This window comes from Micropterus dolomieu, linkage group LG07 (assembly GCF_021292245.1).
Source record: "Micropterus dolomieu isolate WLL.071019.BEF.003 ecotype Adirondacks linkage group LG07, ASM2129224v1, whole genome shotgun sequence".
In the NCBI taxonomy this organism is placed as follows: domain Eukaryota; kingdom Metazoa; phylum Chordata; class Actinopteri; order Centrarchiformes; family Centrarchidae; genus Micropterus; species Micropterus dolomieu.
The window spans coordinates 28,059,950-28,079,119 of record NC_060156.1 but is presented as its reverse complement, the minus strand read 5'-3'; the positions used below and the strand labels follow the sequence as shown (position 1 = coordinate 28,079,119).

The 19,170-nt window shown below is 39.6% G+C and overlaps 1 protein-coding gene across 3 annotated transcripts; it reads left to right on the top strand.

Annotated features, from left to right (window-relative positions):
- The first annotated feature begins 3,460 nt into the window (after positions 1-3,460).
- Positions 3,461-18,594, top strand: LOC123973392 (signal transducer and activator of transcription 4-like). 3 transcript variants are annotated; one of them, XM_046053370.1, is made up of 24 exons: positions 3,461-3,592; positions 3,799-3,927; positions 5,134-5,269; positions 7,760-7,858; positions 8,714-8,806; positions 8,904-8,982; positions 9,133-9,218; positions 9,357-9,508; positions 10,964-11,122; positions 11,799-11,891; positions 12,182-12,241; positions 12,388-12,408; positions 12,992-13,082; positions 13,422-13,466; positions 13,673-13,756; positions 13,843-13,941; positions 14,166-14,301; positions 14,614-14,666; positions 14,893-14,987; positions 16,715-16,851; positions 17,003-17,194; positions 17,317-17,362; positions 17,601-17,706; positions 18,088-18,594. In XM_046053370.1, the coding sequence occupies exons 1-24, from the start codon at positions 3,549-3,551 to the stop codon at positions 18,109-18,111; spliced, it is 2,259 nt and encodes a 752-aa protein (XP_045909326.1). In that variant the 5' UTR covers positions 3,461-3,548; the 3' UTR covers positions 18,112-18,594. The 3 variants fall into 3 exon arrangements, with proteins under 3 accessions (XP_045909326.1, XP_045909325.1, XP_045909327.1); XM_046053369.1 differs by having other exon boundaries at positions 3,462-3,592; positions 12,989-13,082; XM_046053371.1 differs by having other exon boundaries at positions 3,487-3,592; positions 3,794-3,927; positions 12,989-13,082.
- The last annotated feature ends 576 nt before the right edge of the window (positions 18,595-19,170 follow it).

The window sequence follows — 19,170 nt, the reverse complement described above, 5'->3', positions numbered from 1 at the left end:
ACATTTTTAATAGCAGCCCTACTTGCTCCCCATTCTGACCCTGTTAAGCATCTCATCACATTCAGTATCTTTTTACATTTGGTATTTATCTTACTGATATGTTCATTCCATGTTAACTTATCATCAAACCACATACCCAAAAATCTACAGACTTTTACTAACTCTATCTTTTGCCCATACATCTTTAACTGAGCATCGACCGCTCTCTTTTTAGTGAAGACTACTGTCTTAAGTTTTCCCAATTGCAAACTTGAACCCCCATGCAAATGACCATCTTTCCACCACATCAACTGCCTCTTGTATTTTACCCTTAATATGCAAACCAATATCCAATATCACCCTGAACTTGAGAAAAACGTCATTAATCATAATGGAAAAGAGTACAGGGCTAATGACACTGCCCTGAGTAGTACCATTCTCTACCATATATCTTTCTGATACAGCTGTCCCAATTCTGACTTGTATAATCAACAATTCTCTCAGACAAGAATTCCATGATCCAATTATATGTCCTACCTGCTATTCCAATGATTTTTTATCATTAATCCCTCCTTCCAAACCATATCATATGCCTTCTCTACATCAAAGAACACTGCCACTACAGATTCTTAATTAACTTGCGCTTTCCTTAACTCTGTTTCTAAACACTTAACAGGATCTATAGTTCCTCTACCCTCCTAAATCCACTCTGATGAGGTGATAAAATTCCTCTGCTTTCCACGTAAAATGATAATCTTTCTGTAATGATTCTTTCCATTATCTTTCCTATGTGTGACGTAAGTGCTATTGGCCTATAGTTCATTGGACTTAACGAATCCTTCCCTGGTTTCCTATAATAATAATTACTGCTTCTTTCCACCCAGCTGGCAATTTCCCTAATTCCCATACTTTATTATAAAATCCTAGCTACTTAGTAGATGCTAAGACACCTAAATGTTCTAATATTACAAAGCAAATATCATCCTTCCCCGGAGATGTTAGTCCAGATCTTGCTATTGCCCTCCTCATTTCTTCCACAGTAATTGAAGCATCCATTGTCAACCCTTCTTTCAAGTAAGTCGCCATGCGCTGATCTTGTCATTGCCCTTCCTCTCTTTCCCTCCTCCGTCAAGTTATCGGAAATATGAACAAGAGTAAGCACCTTCGCTATCATCTCTGCCTTCTCTTTGTCAGACACTGCTGCTTCCTCCCACATCTTCAGTAATGGATCCTGCCATTCCCTTCTGATTCCTCGCATGCTCTTAATCATGTTCCACACATCTCTGACAGGTGTTGCTCTACCAATTTTATTATAAATAGCCTGCCAGCTTTGATTTTTTCCTTACATTGTCTTAAGTTTTGCTGATTGCACAACACGTTTACACCAAAGAGGAAAAACACAGTTTACCACAGATACCACACTTCATGAAAATGTAATGTGGACTCAGTGGCTCATCAGCGAGGAGGAGTGCGATGGGTACATAGACTGTATAAAGAGTCTGTCGATGGGATAGAGATAGAGGATGGGGACATATCACAGTAGCGAGATGTTGGGGATGGCTACATATGCCACATTTTCTTGAGAATTGCGGGGCCAAATATGAGATGTGAGGTAAATTAAATTACGCAAAAATAATTGTTTCTCCACAATAGTTTGGATGATTCTGCTATGTCAAGACATTGCTCTTTACTGCACTGTACAATGCTACAGTAGCTTTTGTTTTGTACAGTAACTTCTATTCTGTACGGTGCACAGCTAGATTAGAGACAGATATGAAAAGGCTTTTTTCTAGTCATCTGAGTTTTGAATTAGATATTGAAAAGTAGAAAATATAATTGAACTTGGGCTGGATTTTAACTGAAAAAACTGTAGTGTCATGTTCATTTAGTTCACACTTTCAAGTTCAAGATTTGTTCCTGGTATACGACTGGTTTCATGTGACCTTCACTCCACCAACTGAAGTTTGTCATAACATCAAATAGCTGGCGTTTTCTGTTCCGAAAAATTGTCTACTTTGTGAACTTTCATTTGCTGATCACATGCAATGTGAAGTCACAGGTTTTATTTAATTTCTTCTGCGGCATCCATATGAAGTGCCTCATTAAATAACATTTCCATAACATTATAATTTCAACCTCAAGAATTGGCTGGTTGCCCCGCTCTAAATGTGTCTCAGTAGTTACAAAAACAAATGATTACACAAACAATTCTTTGGCAGTGAGAGGGGGGTGTTAATTAAGGACCCTCATTTTCCATCATCATGTTAGCCAGCTCATGTCTACCTCAGCAATTACAAATTTAAAGCTGCAGGTGCAACTTTTACAAAGTCTTTATGTCTCAGTTACAATAAAATGACTTATTTATTACAATTGTAATTATGTCTTTCTCATTTTGCAATTATAAAAGGCTATGTGATGATTTCAAGACACAGAAGTCACAATTATGAGAAAACTCTTTTTGTGCTTTGATGAATGCAACAGCTTCCATAGAAACTCAAACCACCTTTACAAGGTTTTAATTGTTCGGTGCAATAATAATGAACTCATTTTTTTTGATGAAGTACAAATACCTCTAATTTGTAAAGTAAAGTAAATGTATTTAGTTGCTGTCCACTATTGGACTGTCGGTATTCAACTTCTGATTATTTTTATTTTTCTGTTAAAATGCAATTTGTAGAGGCTGCAGCCTATTAAAGAATTGGAACTTAAGGAATTAGAAGATAAGGACTTAATAGTCCAAAGGATAACACTTTTAATTAATTACTTAGTTGTTGTTTTTTTTAAAGGGACAATGCAGAAAACACATTGTAACACATCGCCTACACCAATCACATACAAATGTACAAGGATAGGCACAAACATAAACCTATACGGTACACTTTTAAAGAATAGCATGAAATACAAGCTGCAGAGTTTGCATTAATCAGTCTGTCTTTAGAAGCTGAAGTGTTTTAATTTGTCCAAATCTTGAGGCTTTTCCTCCTCTGTTATTCAAAAATAATAAAGAATAACTGTTAGAGTAAACTCTGTATAGGACATAATTATTACTCAAAATCAAAGTGGCCCCTGTTTGGTGATGTATGTCTGTTATGGTGAGATTGTAGGGAATTCCCAGCTCTGGCTTTGAAACATTGTGGGCTGACATGCTGTTGAGGTCATCATGTGGAAGGTCATAAGTAATTAATAATAAATAAAGGAAAGTTTGCCAAATGGCACTTTGGTCATCAAAGGGCATGCACCAAGCGCCCCCCCACCCCTGCACGAGCATGCTTGTGACGTAGGCCTGTGTTCATCTTACCGGTAACGGGTTGCTTCATTCTTCTTTCATTACACAGAGAAATGTGTTGTGCGTGTGTGTGTGTGTGTGTGTGTGTGTGTGTGTGTGTGTGTGTGTGTGTGCGTATGTGTGTGCGCGCGTGTGCGTGTGTGTGTGAGTAAGTGAGTGAGTATGCAGTGATACAATGGGCGGGTTTCCTGAGTACCTGAGTTCAGCCCCTGACAGTTTAGGCTAAATCGCTTCCTGAGCTGACACATCAAAAAGCGAAAGTCAGAGAGCGAAACAACTGCACATGGTGACTGAGACTGAGAGGAGAGCAGCGCAGAAACATCTCAGGTAACAAATATGAGAAAAACAGCACTGAACTTGGCCAGTACCAAGCGAATTATGGCAATGAACAATATAGGCTGTGTATCATGGATTATACATTACGTTTAAGATACTTATAACTTCACTTCAAGCGCGTGGCGGTGACGGTCTGTTGCCTTTGTGTGTGTGTGTGTGTGTGTGTGTGTGTGTTGTGGTGTCTTTACGCAGGGCAGCATGAGCCAGTGGAAGCAGATTCAGCAGCTGGAGATCAGACTCCTGGAACATGTGGACTACCTGTATGATGATAACTTCCCCATGGACATCAGGCAGGGTCTGGCCAGCTGGATCGAGTCTCAGGATTGGTGAGTCCTGCTCCCTGTGTGTGTGTGTGTGTGTGTGTGTGTGTGTGTGTGTGTGTTAGTGGTGGTCCTGCCCTTTCCCCCTTCTTCTAACACACACGAGGCAAGGTTTCTTTTGCGCTTTAAGGATCACTCAATCCAAATTACAGGAAAAAAGCATATTTTCTCACTTACTTCTAGTGTATTAGTGTGGAAGCAGTGGGTATCTCAGAGAAAACATGGACTAAACCACTAAGGGTGAGTGAGAAAATGTATTTTTTGCAGTTTGTGTGAACTGAGCCCGGCTGCCAGACAGAACCATGTCTTGGTATGTAATTGTTTTTTCACTTTGATTTTATTTAGACTTAAATTATGAGGTTGAAGAAGGATTTTCATGCAAGATCCACTAGTCAATATATTTATAACAAAGGAGCAAATGGCTGTGTTTAATGTGAAAAGGAGTCGCTTGCAGAAATTAACCCGCAGAGCCCCCATGCTGCAGTTCCCCTCAACTCAACGGAGCGTTTTAGCATCTTTCATCTCATCTCGCTGTTGTTGTTTTAGCTGCAACTTTACTGTCATCAGTGTCAGTGAAGAAAACAGAGAAAATCCCCACTGTAGTTATAGTTGGAACTAGCTGGACAGTATAGTGGAGCATTTAGCAGCAGAGTCAGTGGAGACCAAAGCAGGGCTAAAACAGGGTGAATTAGAGTTAAATTTTATTAGGTGGCCAGAAATATAAGTAGAAGTTGATAATGTCACATGATGTCAAGTGGACAAAACCCCCCCACAAACAATGAAAGTAGATTGAAATATTTCTTTGCCTTTCTTGTTCTTTCCAAACTGACAAATGCAATCTTGCCTTCTAATGTTCATGCTAACATTATTTACATATATGTATGTATATGCAAGCATATGCACAGCTTTACATGTTCAGAAGCTTGTAGATACAGAAACATGTCAGGCTTCATTACAAATCACCTTAGAGCAAAATCTATGTGAGTGTTCAGTAGACCATTACCACTTTTCATGATCTCTGGGTAATTATATAAAGTCACCTTTTAGCAGCCATTGGCAGTTACTACTATGTGAAGTTGTACTTAAAAAGTGGAATTAAAAACTGATCGCACGCACATAATTACTTATTATTGAGTGTCTCTTTCTCTGTTTTACAAGCATTAAACCAGCCATCTTGAATCTCCTTACAATCACACACTGTCTGTTTTTCAGGGACACAGCAGCTAATGATGACTCAATGGCAGCGGTGCTGTTCACCAACCTGCTGTCCCAGTTGGAGAGGGTACGCTCACGGGAGATGAACTTCCTACAAAGACACAACATGAAAATCATACAACAGCAGCTACAGGTGTGTCACCCTCCTCGCATCCCTTCATGACCTAGTTTTGCCATACTCAACGAAACAACAACTAAATAATTGTGGGGGAACAAGATCCAAATGTTGTTATTAAATAATTACTTTACATAGTTTGAGGCTACGAATTGGGAGGCGGGCAAAAGGAGACAGAAGTCCAATAGGAGGGAAAAAGAGCATGAATCAGGAAATACAACTATCTAGAGCCCAAAGGAATAACAGAACAAGAAAGGGTAGACAAAGGTCAACAACAAAAGGTTTTATATTTCCACAGATCCCTGGCATTTGCAGTGCTTCATGGGAAGCAAAGACAAATGCCCTGGAACAAAATACTGTATCAGGTCTGTTCAAAATGTTCCTTTGGGATTCTGTGTTTCTGGCTACTTACAGTGCATTTACTTATATGCCTGCATATAGAATCTGCCTACATTACAGTAATGTCATTGTACAGTTGTCAAATAAATGGGTGTCATGAATGTTTTACTCCCCGTAAAAAGAAAAGTTGCGTGCTTGCCACTGACTGACGATACGGTCAGCCTTTGCAACAGTCGAAGTGAACATGGCTCCAATAAGGAGAAGTAGTTTGTGTTCTATAGTGTATGTCTAATGGAGGAGAAAGGGAAGTAAGATGTACTGGCTGTAATTTTAAAATTTGGGAGTCAGTTTGTGTCTGAGTGTAACTGGTTTCTGTTTTTTTCGGTGTTGTCAAGGAGAGGCAACCTTTTACTATTCAAATGTCAAATACAAGTGAGTTCATGCAAATACTGATATGACCTTTTGGAGATGTTCACAAAATTGAAGACTGTCTATTCTTTTGCTAAGGGAAAAAAAAAAACTTCCAATGTCACTTTCTTTTATGTCGATGTGTTCTGGAGGTAATTTCTCAGTGAGCTCATGAGAGTGTAGAGTTAGGTTCAGGAGCTGTACAGGATGTTTTGTTGAGATTGGAGCTCACTGATGTCATAAGCGTCAGCACACGTTTTGCTCTGGAAAAGACATATACCTTTGCAGAACAAACCAGTGAGGTTCATGTTGTTTCCTGTGCATCTGAATGTGCAACACTTCTCAGAGGAAGCAGTTTCTCCCATGCGGTAGTCAAGGGTGTTTGTGGCTTGTTGTAGTTGTTGCGATGTGCGATTGAAGTTTGTATCACCGATCCATATATCAAGAGATGTTTAAGCCACAGCGGCGTTTGAATCTCTCTTCCAATTGTTTGTCTTATCAGCCACATTCAAGCAGAATCTTTCTTATGAAACCCCCTCTGGCAAGTTTTGTTTGACCTTTAATATATATTCAAGAAAATTCCCACACACATGCTGGCTTGACTGACAAGTGATCTTGTTGAGATGTGCATTGCATATACACAGCAGCAGAAAGTGATAAGCACCAAAGATGTTTGAAAAGAGAAAATGAGCCTATGATGGGCAGCTTTCAAATGCTGGAAACACTAAACCAAACAAATCTGCTGCTTCTCTCTGATAAACAGCATCGCTGCTGAATGAAAGTGAATGTGTAGGTGTATTGATGCATCCTCAGTCATCATCCTGGCAATGATGCTGATACATGAAAACGTGGTCACACCTGGAGGCGGGAGAAAAACTTTCCTCTTGCCGCCGCAGAATGTTCCGTTCTTTTCAAAGCAGACTTTTGAATGGGCTTGATGAGCAAAACAACACACTCTTCATTTGTAACAGGAAGCCTGTGTTACCGACTGGGAGCAAAGAGTTTAAAAGACGTGGGTTTTTTTACCAGACAGGGAGGGTCTAATGACAAGATGCCCTTTCAATCGACAACAATCGAAAACAATCGCCTCCAATTACAAGAATGTGGATATTTTTGAAAAACATATGAGCCACAAGCACTGATTATTTGCCAAGAATTTAGTCCTTGAAATTTTATTGGTCATTGGGCTGATAGTTGACTATAATCATTCATGAGGGTGGGACACCCATTTAAAATACAACATATCAAATTTATTCCCCTGTGTGTGAGATGCTCCAAAGGCAAAATCATCATTGTAATTCATTCCAAGAGTGAACTGAGTTACTTTAAAAAAACAATCTTCCTATTATTCAAGTAACTGCCTAGTAAATTTTTATTTTGTTCATGCAGTTTTATCCAAGATTCAAAAACCATTATGGTTAACGCCTTTGGAAAAAAATGTTCATACTCCAGATCTGTGCACACCGTCGGGTACATGCCACCTGTTTACACATTCTTTATGACTGAAGTTCAAGTTGAGCCTCATTGCTCATACAATTCCTTAAAGTACTTCCAGTAAATTCTCATGTCTCTGAGAAGGCCCAGGTGACTAATCTCTGTAAAAACTATTTCCTCCTAACTTGTTTTTTCTGGATCTAAATACCAATGCAAAATTGAAACTATGTAGTTAATCTTTTATGGCTTTTGTACATTTCTCTTAAAAAAAATAAAATCCGTGTGAGTGGGTGATTTTGTAACCTTTGTGTGTGTTTGGCACCACAGGTGAAATACACGTCCAGCCCTGCAGTCATGGCACGAGTTATAGCGACCTGCCTCAAGGAAGAGCGCCGGATCCTCTCCAGCGCCTGCATGCAAGAACAGGTTTGTCACATTTTCTCCCTCAAAGGGGAAAGTCCCTCTTGTTCCTTAATAACAGCTGCTGCTGGTAAGTCACAATTGCTGCCAGGAAGGTAGAACTTCATACACACCCACAATCCCAATCACTGTATTCCAAAGAAAGGATTTCTCATGAGAAAATATTTTAATTGGAATTTTTAATAAAGAAACTATAAAACAAAAACAGTTTTTTGTTTTAGCCAAGGACGCAGGAAGTAGGGGGGGTAAAACCAGAAATTATAAAAACAATCAGTTGATAAAAAAAGTGTGATGCAACGTGAGTGAGAGAGAGAGAGAGAGGAGGCGTGGGAATATAGAAGTGTTGACATGATATTAAAACCTTTGATCATGAAGCCCATTGTTATTGTACAGCTCTGTGGTTCATGCTTGAAGTGTATGAACTACACTGCAGACCAAAGTCATTTCAGTTCAGTGTGCTTTATTGGCATGAATGTTTCATTTAAACAATGTTGCCAAAGCAGTTTAATCCAACCAAGACCATTCCATCTGTGGGTTATAAATTACAAAAACAACAAATAACAAATACAGATAGAACGTAAACTACAAAAAAAGAGTCTCTGTTAACAGTGACAAGCTGACTCTATCAAACATCTGCATTATTAGAAATTCTGGTGAACTGGCCATAGGACACATGTCTCTTCCTCTTCACCTCCTTCAGCTCTCGTGCATTAGTCCCTGTTGTATAGACTGACCTCTCAGCACCCCCAACTGTGACTGACTTCCACTGTACCTGGTTTTATCTGGAACCATAACACAGATCACACAGCAAGTAAATAAATACAAAAGAAAAGGGTGACTAAAACAAACATTTTCTAACAGGGTCCACTGGAGAAATCATTGCAGAATTCTGTGGCCTTTGAGAGGCAGAAGAACATGGACAGCAGAGTTGGGATCATCAGGGGCAGCGTGCAGGTAGCTCAAACACACTGATGTTTTTGGGAATATCTAAACATTACAACATTTCATCCTGTGAAAGGAACTTTAAAAAGCTATGTCTGTCTGTGGCTAGTTGATGGACCAGGCTGTGAAATACATCGAGGACATGCAGGATGACTTTGATTTCTGCTACAAGACCCTACAGTCTCGAGGTGAGCTCTGTTATAAGATGTGTGCACAAGCTGTGAAAAGAAGAAGCTCATTTAAAACAGTGTTATTCTACTGTGCAAACTGCACAGCCCGCAACACACAAGTGTAACACTATGTGTGTGGTTGTGTGTGTGTGTGCGTGTGTTTTTAAGAATCGACAGATAGGAACTCAGAGATGATGAAACAGGAAGTAACAAGGCTGCAGGAAATGCTCAACAGGCTTGACTTTAAAAGGAAGGTATGCATTTGTCTCATCACCATGTCTACAAATATAAAAAAGATAAAAATGCCAACCCTTCATGAGTCTACAAATAAATACCCATCATATTATTTACATTTCATAAACCACAACAGATGTTTTTTATATTGTTATTAGGAGATCCTATCAAAGATGGATGTTGTGATCAAAGAGATTGATGACCTGATGACCTCCCAGCTCAACCCTGAGCTGCAGGACTGGAAGCGCAGGCAGCAGATCGCTGCCATCGGTGGTCCGCTGCTCACCGGCCTGGACCAGCTGCAGAGCTGGTAATGAGCTGAATGTTTACTGAAATCACTAATTTACAGCAGTAAAGTTACATGAATAAACATGCATATAAAGTGCACGTGTAAAGTCCAGAACATGTGAAGTAGATGTGAACGCTGAAAGGGTTCTCCTGAGATCAAAGCAGCAAGGGCACAGATGTATGGACTTTTAATCTCCAGCATGGGTCAAGCGCCGATCCTACGATGGATCCTACATTTCACATGATGCAACCAAGAGCATGTTTCAGTAGACTTGCCCTGTCTGGTAAATGCCCACATCTTTCAAACCCCTCCTGTTTGTCACATAGGGTTTCTGTAAAATTAATTTGTCGTTACTTTAGTGTAAAAGCACAGCAGTAAATCGCTGCAGATATATTTTTAGCTAGCAACATGACTCTATAGATTGGCCCTCCTATTTGGTCCAGACTAAAATATCTTATAAACTTTGGGACGGCCTCTGGGAGATCATGCCCAGAGGATGAATCCTACTGACTATGGTGATCCCGGGGCTTTTTATGTAGTGCCAACATCTGGTTGAGTTTTGTGAAATGTCTCCACAACCACTGAATCACCTCGTTCCCTCAGGATGAATTGTAGTAACTTTGGTGATCCCATAACTTTTTTTTACTATATTTACTTCATCTTTGCCTAACATTTTTTAAATCTAGCACCGGCAGCAGGTAAAAATTGTGTTTTTTACTTACTACTATACAAATACCTGAATGATGAATTATCAGCCTCGGCTGTACAGCTGTGTTTAGTGCTAATTACCCAAAGTTAGCATGCTAACAAGCTAAACTAAGGTGAAAACAGAAAACATTACACCTGCTAATCATTAGTAGGCTATGTTAGCTAGAGTCCCCCATCGCTGAGAGCAGGAATCAGTGTTGTTCATGTTAAAAATGTTTTGTCTAAGTGTGCACTGGGAAGCACATGAACAGGAGTTCTAATCATTTGATTTAGCACATACAGTACTTAAATTACTTTTGTATCACAAAAAAGCTCATTCATTTGACCACAGCAGTGTTGGTGGTACATCAGCCTCATATATGATCCTAAAACCTTTTTGGCTTGATAGCGGGGGTCAAACTTAGTTCTGATTAGACCCTGTAGTTTCCTAAACCCAGATCAGCACAACACAATATTTCAAGGCAAGTTTATTTGTATAACACATTTCAGCAACAAGGCAATTCATAGTGCTTTACACAAAACATAAAAGCAGCAAAGGGAAACATGATAAAAAAAGACATTATACAATTTAAAAAAAATTTAAATTAAATATTACCCGATAAACCTTTTTGTTCACCCATAATTCTAATGGGTTATGCATAATCAGGCTTTTCACCTTCCCTTGCCCAGACGCACCGCGACCCAGACAGCAGAGAACTATACTAGAGATTGTACTCGGGACTACACAATCTCTGTCCCTGTTCCCTTATTCTCTCCTTTCCCTTTCAGGTTTACTCTGATAGCCCAGAGTCTATTCCAGATCAAACGTCAGCTGGACAAACTTGGGGAGCTGGTTGTGAAGGTCACCTACGAAAGTGACCCAATCCCCCTGCAAAAACCTCAGATGGAGGAGCGAGTCAAGTATCTCATCTATCACCTCATCAAGAGGTATTGATCACCACACAACGCAACACAGGACGCGACACAAAGTATGTACATGTACTTAAAAAATGCAACATAATGCAGGTGTATTCATGATTACTGTGAGGGATCTCTGGTTTTACATGTGTGCGTTTCCAAGAAATCATAAACAGAGATCTAAATAACAACACCTCATGAAGGTCAGCAACGTCTTACAGTGACTGGGATGATAGTTTTCTTGCAACGAGGCTGCCAACTGTTTTATTTAATTTGGAGTGAGTTGTGGTATCTGTGAAGTCGGTGCTTTGTATAATTAGGCCATCTGTGACATTACCCACTGCTCACCCCCAGGAAGGAAGTTTGTTTGAAAGTTTCAGCAGTCAAATTCAGAATGTTAAAGCAGGTATAGATGAAAAGCCAAGTCAATACTCATGGTCAGCGATGAATAAATATAGCTGATCAGCGTACTTGCCAACCACCAGACATCATAGCCTAAATTGATAGACCAAACCTGACTGCTAATTTCAAAGTTGTTTTGTTGACAAAATGTAAAATGAATACCATTTTCTTCTTTTATAATATTCCCAGCTACGTAAAAGCTAAAGGGGGGCACATGATCACTAATGGCCTTGTTAAAACCACAGTCATGCCGCATGATGAGTTGTCAAGTGAAATGAACATATGAGGTGTGGTTTGTTCTCAGCTCATTTGTGGTGGAGAAGCAGCCATGCATGCCCACACATCCACAGAAACCCCTCATCATCAAGACCGGAGTACAATTCACCACCAAAGTCAGGTATCAACATGTGACGTGATGTGCTTTCATGATTTTGTGCTCTAGATTTGTCAGCCATTTCATTCCTGTTTAAACCTAAATCAGTTCTGTTTGGGTTTATTTGCATTTTCATTTGTATTTTATTATAAAATAACAATACAACAATAATAACAAATGGTGGTGGGTTACCCGCGACCTTGTACGCAGGATAAGCGATTGACAGTGGATGGATGGATGGTGGTGGGATAGGTAATAGTAGTGATCTTGAGAATTAAATCATGCGTTTGTTTTCTCTTCCTGATTTCTCTCAGACTCCTGGTTAAACTTCCTGAAGTGGATTATCAACTGAAAGTGAAAACAACAGTTGACAAGTGAGATGTTTACATTTTTGTAATTGGTTTGCACTTACAGGCCGAGATAATTACTTGAACATAAGTGCGCATAACTAAAAATAAAAGTCCTATTCTTTTCTCTCTAATCTTTCTATATGTGTGTGTATGTGTGTTTGTGTCTCTAGGGACCTCCCCCCTGGCAGAGTGTGAGTACAAACAAGCTCAATACAGGACGTACTGCTGATGTTTAATGTTAACACAGAAAAAAGTGGTGTAGCAGCAGAGTTAGCAGGTTTAAAGAACTGTGGCGAACAGTACACTTCACCAATACAGACATGTTTTCATACTGCAGTAATGACTGAAAACATCATACAACATCACTTTACTGGAGGAAAATGTTTAGTCTGAAATTCATCGCCCAGCTTAGAAGCAACTATAAAAATGCAATTTCTGCAAAGTTTTTTTCGAAGACGCTGCGATTTTCTACATTTACTGTAGGACAAATACTCCAGGGACACAAGTTGTTCAAATTCTACAGACGGGTGATAGTTACAATAATCTGAAAACAAGTTGTTTTTCTTTATAGTTACAAAAGGCTTTTTTTAAGATTGGAGTTTTTATTTTCAAACCAGTTAAAATCTTAAAATCTCAGAAGAATTTACGCACATTTCAGATTTCAGCAGCTACAGTAGCATTTGTATCTACTAAAAAAAGCCAGCATTTGATGCTGTGTCAGTTTGACAAATACATGAGGCTTTTTTGTTTTATTTTCTTTTTTCTCCTCAGAAGTCGTCAGTTTTTCATCCTGACCAACAACACTAAAGTTATGGACATTGAGGACTACTCAAACGGCTGCCTCTCAGTTGAGTTTAGACACCTGGTAAGGCAACCCAACACTGTCTGATTATATTTATGCTTGTGTCATTTGTTATAATAAAATATCAACACCTGAGGAGCACACATAATAAGTCCTCAACTGCTTCCTGGCAGAACGGGAATAGCTATTTATTTCGCCATAACTTTATGAAAAAGTCATTGTATTGTGAGTTCATAATTTGAGTAGTAGCTGGAAATAGCTATCATACAGTATCAGTAGATTAAATCCAGTGTCATTCACACTTGGAAATGGTATAAAACATTAACCAGTTTGTCAAAGTGTCAGTTTTTGGTTTATGTTTGTTGATTTTAAGCCGACTGACATTGAGTTTGTATCTTACAGCAGCTGAAAGAGAAGAAATATATTAATGGTACAAAGGGAAATGAGGTAAGAAACGCAAATGAGTTAGTCATTTACATACCAGCAAAGTGGTCTTATAACACCTATTCTGTTGTAATGCTTAATTGTGTTTGTGCATAATTTTGGAATACAAATAAGTAAATGTTCCAGATATGTTATTGATAGTATTGTCTGACCTGTTCTAAAATAATTCTACCCCCATAATTAAAATGTTTATAATGTGTGCTTTGCAGGGTCTGCTCTCCGTGACAGAGGAACTTCACTCTCTCAGCTTCGAGGCTTGCTTCACAGTGCAGGGCCTCACCATTGATCTGGAGGTCAGAAACAGCATAGATTTGACTTGATGTTTGGCTGTCTGTGGATGTAGCTGCAACTTGCCCACTGTGTATGTGAATTGTTCCAGACATGTTCTCTGCCACTGGTGGTCATTTCCAACGTGAGCCAGCTGCCTGGAGGCTGGGCCTCCGTCATGTGGTATAACCTTCTGACTGATGAGCCAAGGGTGAGCTAACACACTGTGACAAAAAGCATTTTTGAATGTGTTTTAAGTGGATTGTGTTACAAACACTTAGTTGCCGGTTCATTAGGTACTCTTAACTAAAATCAAAGCAATAAATGCTACTTTCAAAGAGGTTGTAATGTTCAGTTTTTATTGAAACTGTTTTAAAGTTTAGTTTATTCAACACCCGCACACCCCTCCTCTTACCCTTTTCCTATAATCCACAGAACTTGGCGTTCTTTGGGAACCCACCTCGGGCCACCTGGAACCAGCTCTCTGAGGTTCTTAGCTGGCAGTTCTCTACCTTTGCTGGTCAAGGTCTCAACAAGGACCAGCTCACCATGCTGGGAGAAAAGCTTCTCGGTATGATTTCCCTACAGTTTTCAAACTACATGGTGACTGTAGATTTTGGGTGACTGAAACAAAATAAATGTTTGTGGTGGCATTAAGCAACTTTTTCCACCTGGACACTGACAACTTAACAAACATCCTGACCACATAGGTAAATGCTGACATGATAGCTGACAAGACATGACATGACAGGGAGTTGATTTATGCAGAGAAGGCATTAGTTGGACGTTGTAACAGGATCCATAGTTGTTGACTTGAACTGCCAAGCTATTGAATGTTGGGTACTTCTGTACAGTCATGTATGTTATTTACTGTATGTTGTAGGTCAGCATTCCTCCTGTAGTGACTATCAAGTGTCCTGGTCTAAGTTCTCCAAGGTAAGTGTTCAATAGTATATACAGTACCACACAAAATACCATGTGGTCTCATCTCCAGAATGGTTGTGCCATCTAGTGGCCAATGATAAAGCAAGTTGGGTGCACCATGCCGTATAGCCCAAGCTGAACATTCCATTTCAGTTCTACATCACATACTGAATGTAATGTTTGATGTAAAAAAAAATAACCCTCATTGTACCTTTTTCATGTGTCTTAATACTTCCAGGAGAATATTCCAGGAAAGCCTTTCAGTTTCTGGATGTGGCTAGACTCCATCCTGGAGCTGATCAAGAGGCACTTGCTGCCAGTCTGGAATGAGAAGTAAGCCACTAGCTCACTTGCTATGTACCACCACACAGCACCATTCACCCCCTCAACTGTCCCAATGCATCTCTGCTCTGCAGTAGGACTGCTCCTCCATGGATATTACTATTCACTGGAACAGTAGTCTGTTTTGAGGAACTGGATTCATACTCATGCACCTCAACTAGCTTCTGACTAGATGTGCTAGTGAGGACAAATGTGTTTCAGCATCTGTCACTTGCTCCACTAACTGCCACTGTAAGAAACTCTGCAGCTTAAAGGAATAGTTCAACATTTTGGTAAATATGCTTATTAACTAGAGTTAGGTGAGAAGATTGATACACTATAAATGAAGCTACAGCATTGAATGTGAATCATCTTATAGAATTGGCTCGTGTCTCACATAGTCAATTAATCATGCTGGGGTTTTCAACATATGGTCAGGTTTGGTTATTAGCTGAATATCAAAGATATTCTAGACATATTAATAAAACTATTAATATTCAAAATTATTAATTATAGTTAATAAATACGGGGCACCACCCTGGAATCAGGGACCAATAACCAAATATGAGCCGAGTATGATCAGTCTAAAAGAAGGTTTGTCCACCTATAGATGGCAAACAGAGAAGGGTGAATCTGTACACTGGCCGTGGTGACCAACTCTTACTACAACATTATAAACAAATAATCACAGGCAACGACTTCTTAAAATTATAATAGGATTTAATCAACTCAAGCATAGATCAATGATCAATAACTTTAGTGAGTAAATCACTATTAACTATTCTAAGCAAAATGAAATGAAGCCAATAAACAAATCATACAAAAACATACAACGATCCAGCAAGCGTGTGTGTGTGTGTGTGTGTGTGCGTGAGAGAGAGTGTGTGTGTGTGTGTGTGTGTGTGTGTGAGAGAGAGTGTGTGTGTGTGTGTGTGTGAGAGAGATTGTGTGGGTGTGTGTGAGTGAGAATGTTTGGGTGTGTGTGAGTGAGAGTTTGTGGGGTGTGAGAGACAAAGGAGGGGGAAAGACTAAGAGAGGGGGGTTTATCCGACCACGTGGGTGGTCGCAAATCCAGTTCAGAATGGGCTAGAGGCCCGCTGATTTTGGAATCAAGATGGCGGTTCAAACCATGTGATTTCAGAATCAAGATGGTGGAAAATCACCTGAACTACAAAAAAATGCAGACGCACTCTGATGCTAGCCTGCTGTGGGTCACAGGTGTGGTTAGCTTCAGAGATCAGGTGGTGTGTGCATGTGGGGTAAGTAAGCAGAAGGAGGAGAGAAAGGCACAGAGCAAAGCTATATACATACAATATACCTCAAACTATCTTACAGCCACCAGCAGTGAATGATTCAGCAGCGGTGGCTGCTTTGGATTAGATAGAATGTGTAACAAAGTAACAAAGTTATAGAACTATCAATAATCACTATATTTACCATCATGCAGGTTTTTGTCCTGTAATTGTCTGACTAGTTCTAAACTTTGTGGTAAAACTGCAGCAATTATTACTTTCTTTGCCTTTTTTAGGATTAGTTTCCTTATCCAGGTTTAATACACTTAAATTGTACGTAAGGGGTAGCGCAAAAGACAAAGCTACACAACTTAACCACAAGTTAGCCAATGGTTGTTACAGAAAGAAATGTCAGTAGAATGTTAAATGTGATGTGAAAAACATTAAGTGCAAAGCCTAAAAAGCTCATTGTTGGATTTTTCTTTTGCACCATCACCATCCATGCAGCTATATTATGGGCTTTGTGAGTAAAGAGATGGAGCGCCTTCTGCTAAAGGACAGAGAACCAGGAACATTCCTCCTACGCTTCAGTGAGAGCCACCTCGGAGGAATCACTTTCACCTGGGTGGAGCACAGCGACAATGGTGAGGTCTCTTTCAAATATACCACTTCCTTCAGACCACTTGTGTCGAGTCATATAAGTTATAGGTAAAGTTATATTTCAGCTGGGTTTCTGTCCTGTCGTCTTTAGTTGATCTAATACTATGCTTTGCTAACAGTAACTTTTCATAACAGGGGAAGTGAAGTTCAACTCGGTGGAGCCATACACTAAAAACCGGCTCAGCGCTCTCCCGTTTGCCGACATCATCCGAGACTACAAAGTGATCTCAGACGGGGTTGTCCCAGAGAACCCGCTCAAGTTCCTCTACCCCAACATCCCCAAAGATGAGGCCTTCGGACGGCTTTACAATAGTCAGCCAAGCAAAGGCAAGAGAGCAAAACGATTTCATCATTTAGAGTCCATGCAGAGAGCTTGTTTTGAATTGTGCATAGATTTTAGGCTATGACACTAATCTCTCTTGTATCTCTCGTATCTGTTAAATTTCCAGTTCATCCATACATACCATCTACCCTGATTCCCATCTCAGAACTGCGGTGAGTTCATTTGAAGACCACACAAGACCCCTACTCAACTTACTTTGTATTTAAGTCATTAAAAAAAACTTTTTACCATAAATTTGACCCTGACATTTAATTATTGGACCAAAGTTGGGGAATAGATATTGATTTTGACACATTGCTTGTGCTGTCAACACATCCTACAGCATATTGAGAACTGAAAATTAGAAGTAGTCCCTTCACTTGTAGAATCTCCCTTTCTCTGTTATTTTAGCTCAAATGCAAGCAACACACCACATTCTTGTCAGTCTCCTGAGCCACCAATGACTCCTGGGGAGTTTGACATGCTCAACGAGCACCTATGCTTCGACATTGACACCGTAAGTTTGCATGCATTGCAATTTGGTGGACTGTACCACTTCTTTTGTAAAATGCTGGTAATATTCTGTATTTTTTGTGAATATTTATAAAATCCATTGTTGTCCAAAAACTATTAAAAACACCTTACTGAGCCTCACTGTTGCATTGAGTGACATGTCCCTCCATTACCATGAAGACACACACTGTAGTTTATTTTGACACAATCCCTGACACACTGTCCTGCTGCTGGAAATGTTAACTAGTGTACCAAATGTGTATTAATGTGTAATAATATTTTTATGCATTGACAAAAGGCTGCTGCTAATGTACGTATTTTTTGTATTATAGATGAGTCCTCCATACGTTCTGCTGCTAATGTTGTTCTCCTTTTTGTTTTACAGATGAGTTCCCCATATTCAGAGTAAAGAGAGATGAAGGATTCAAAGGATTTTGCCAAAAGCTTCCTTGAATCATTCACAACCATTTTCATACTGGTCTGACACCGGTCTCCGATCAATGTCTACATCCTGATGATCATGAAAAAGGTTCTGCTGTGTTTAGAGGTGTCTAGAGGTTTTTGTGGGCTCAGCTGTTGTTTATTGTTGTTGTTTTTTATATATTCATAATTGTTCTAATTAGGCAGTCTCTTTTTATTGTTGACTTTGGTAATATTTTAACTATTGACTGATTTTCTATGACGGCTGTATTGTATATAAAACCATTTAAACATTGTACCATATTGACATTAGCTTGCGTCAGTCTCTTTTGCCTAATTGCTACAGTTGAAGTTGCATGGTGGTTACACAATGCTTTGATTTAACCTGTGGTGCCAACCAATACAGATGCATCTCAGAAAACTCGAACAACATGAAATAAAGTTTCCCTGTATTTTAAGTCCAACAGTGAAACTTTCATATATCCTAGATTTATTACACATTAAGTGAAATACGGCTTTTTGTTGTTGAATCTCAAAATATTAGAATAAAGAATGTATAATACAGAAATCTAGACCTTCTGAAAAGTTGAACAGTTCTGAAAAAGGTTAATTTATGCTCTCACTCATTTGGCATGAATTACTGCATCAATGCAGCTTGGCATGAAGACAATCAGCCTGTAGCACTGCTGAGGTGTTACGGAAGCCCACGTTGCTTTGATAGCGGCCTTCAGCTCGTCTGTATTGTTGGTCTTGTGTCTCTCATTTTCCTCTTGACAATAGCCCATAGATTCTCTTTGGGGTTCAGGTCAAGTTAGTTGGCTGGCCAATCAAGAACAGTAACACCATGGTCAGCAAACCAGTTCCTAGTGGTTTTGGCTCTGTTGGCTGGTGGAAATCCTGCTGGACAAGGAAATCAGAATCTCCATAAAGCTGGTCAGCAGATGGAAGCATGAAATAATCTAAAGTCTCCTGGTCGGCTGCAGTGACTTGATAAAACACAGTGGACAAACACCAGCACTGACGTGGCACCCCAAATCATCACTGACTT

Excerpts from the sequence above, each read along its gene's own strand:
- LOC123973392 (XM_046053369.1), top strand. The coding sequence starts at position 3,549 with ATGGTGACTGAGACTGAGAGGAGAGCAGCGCAGAAACATCTCAG. Across the intron at positions 13,467-13,672 it reads ATGGTACAAAGGGAAATGAG|GGTCTGCTCTCCGTGACAGA; the intron begins GTAAGAAACGCA and ends TGTGCTTTGCAG. Across the intron at positions 14,302-14,613 it reads GCTGGGAGAAAAGCTTCTCG|GTCAGCATTCCTCCTGTAGT; the intron begins GTATGATTTCCC and ends TGTATGTTGTAG.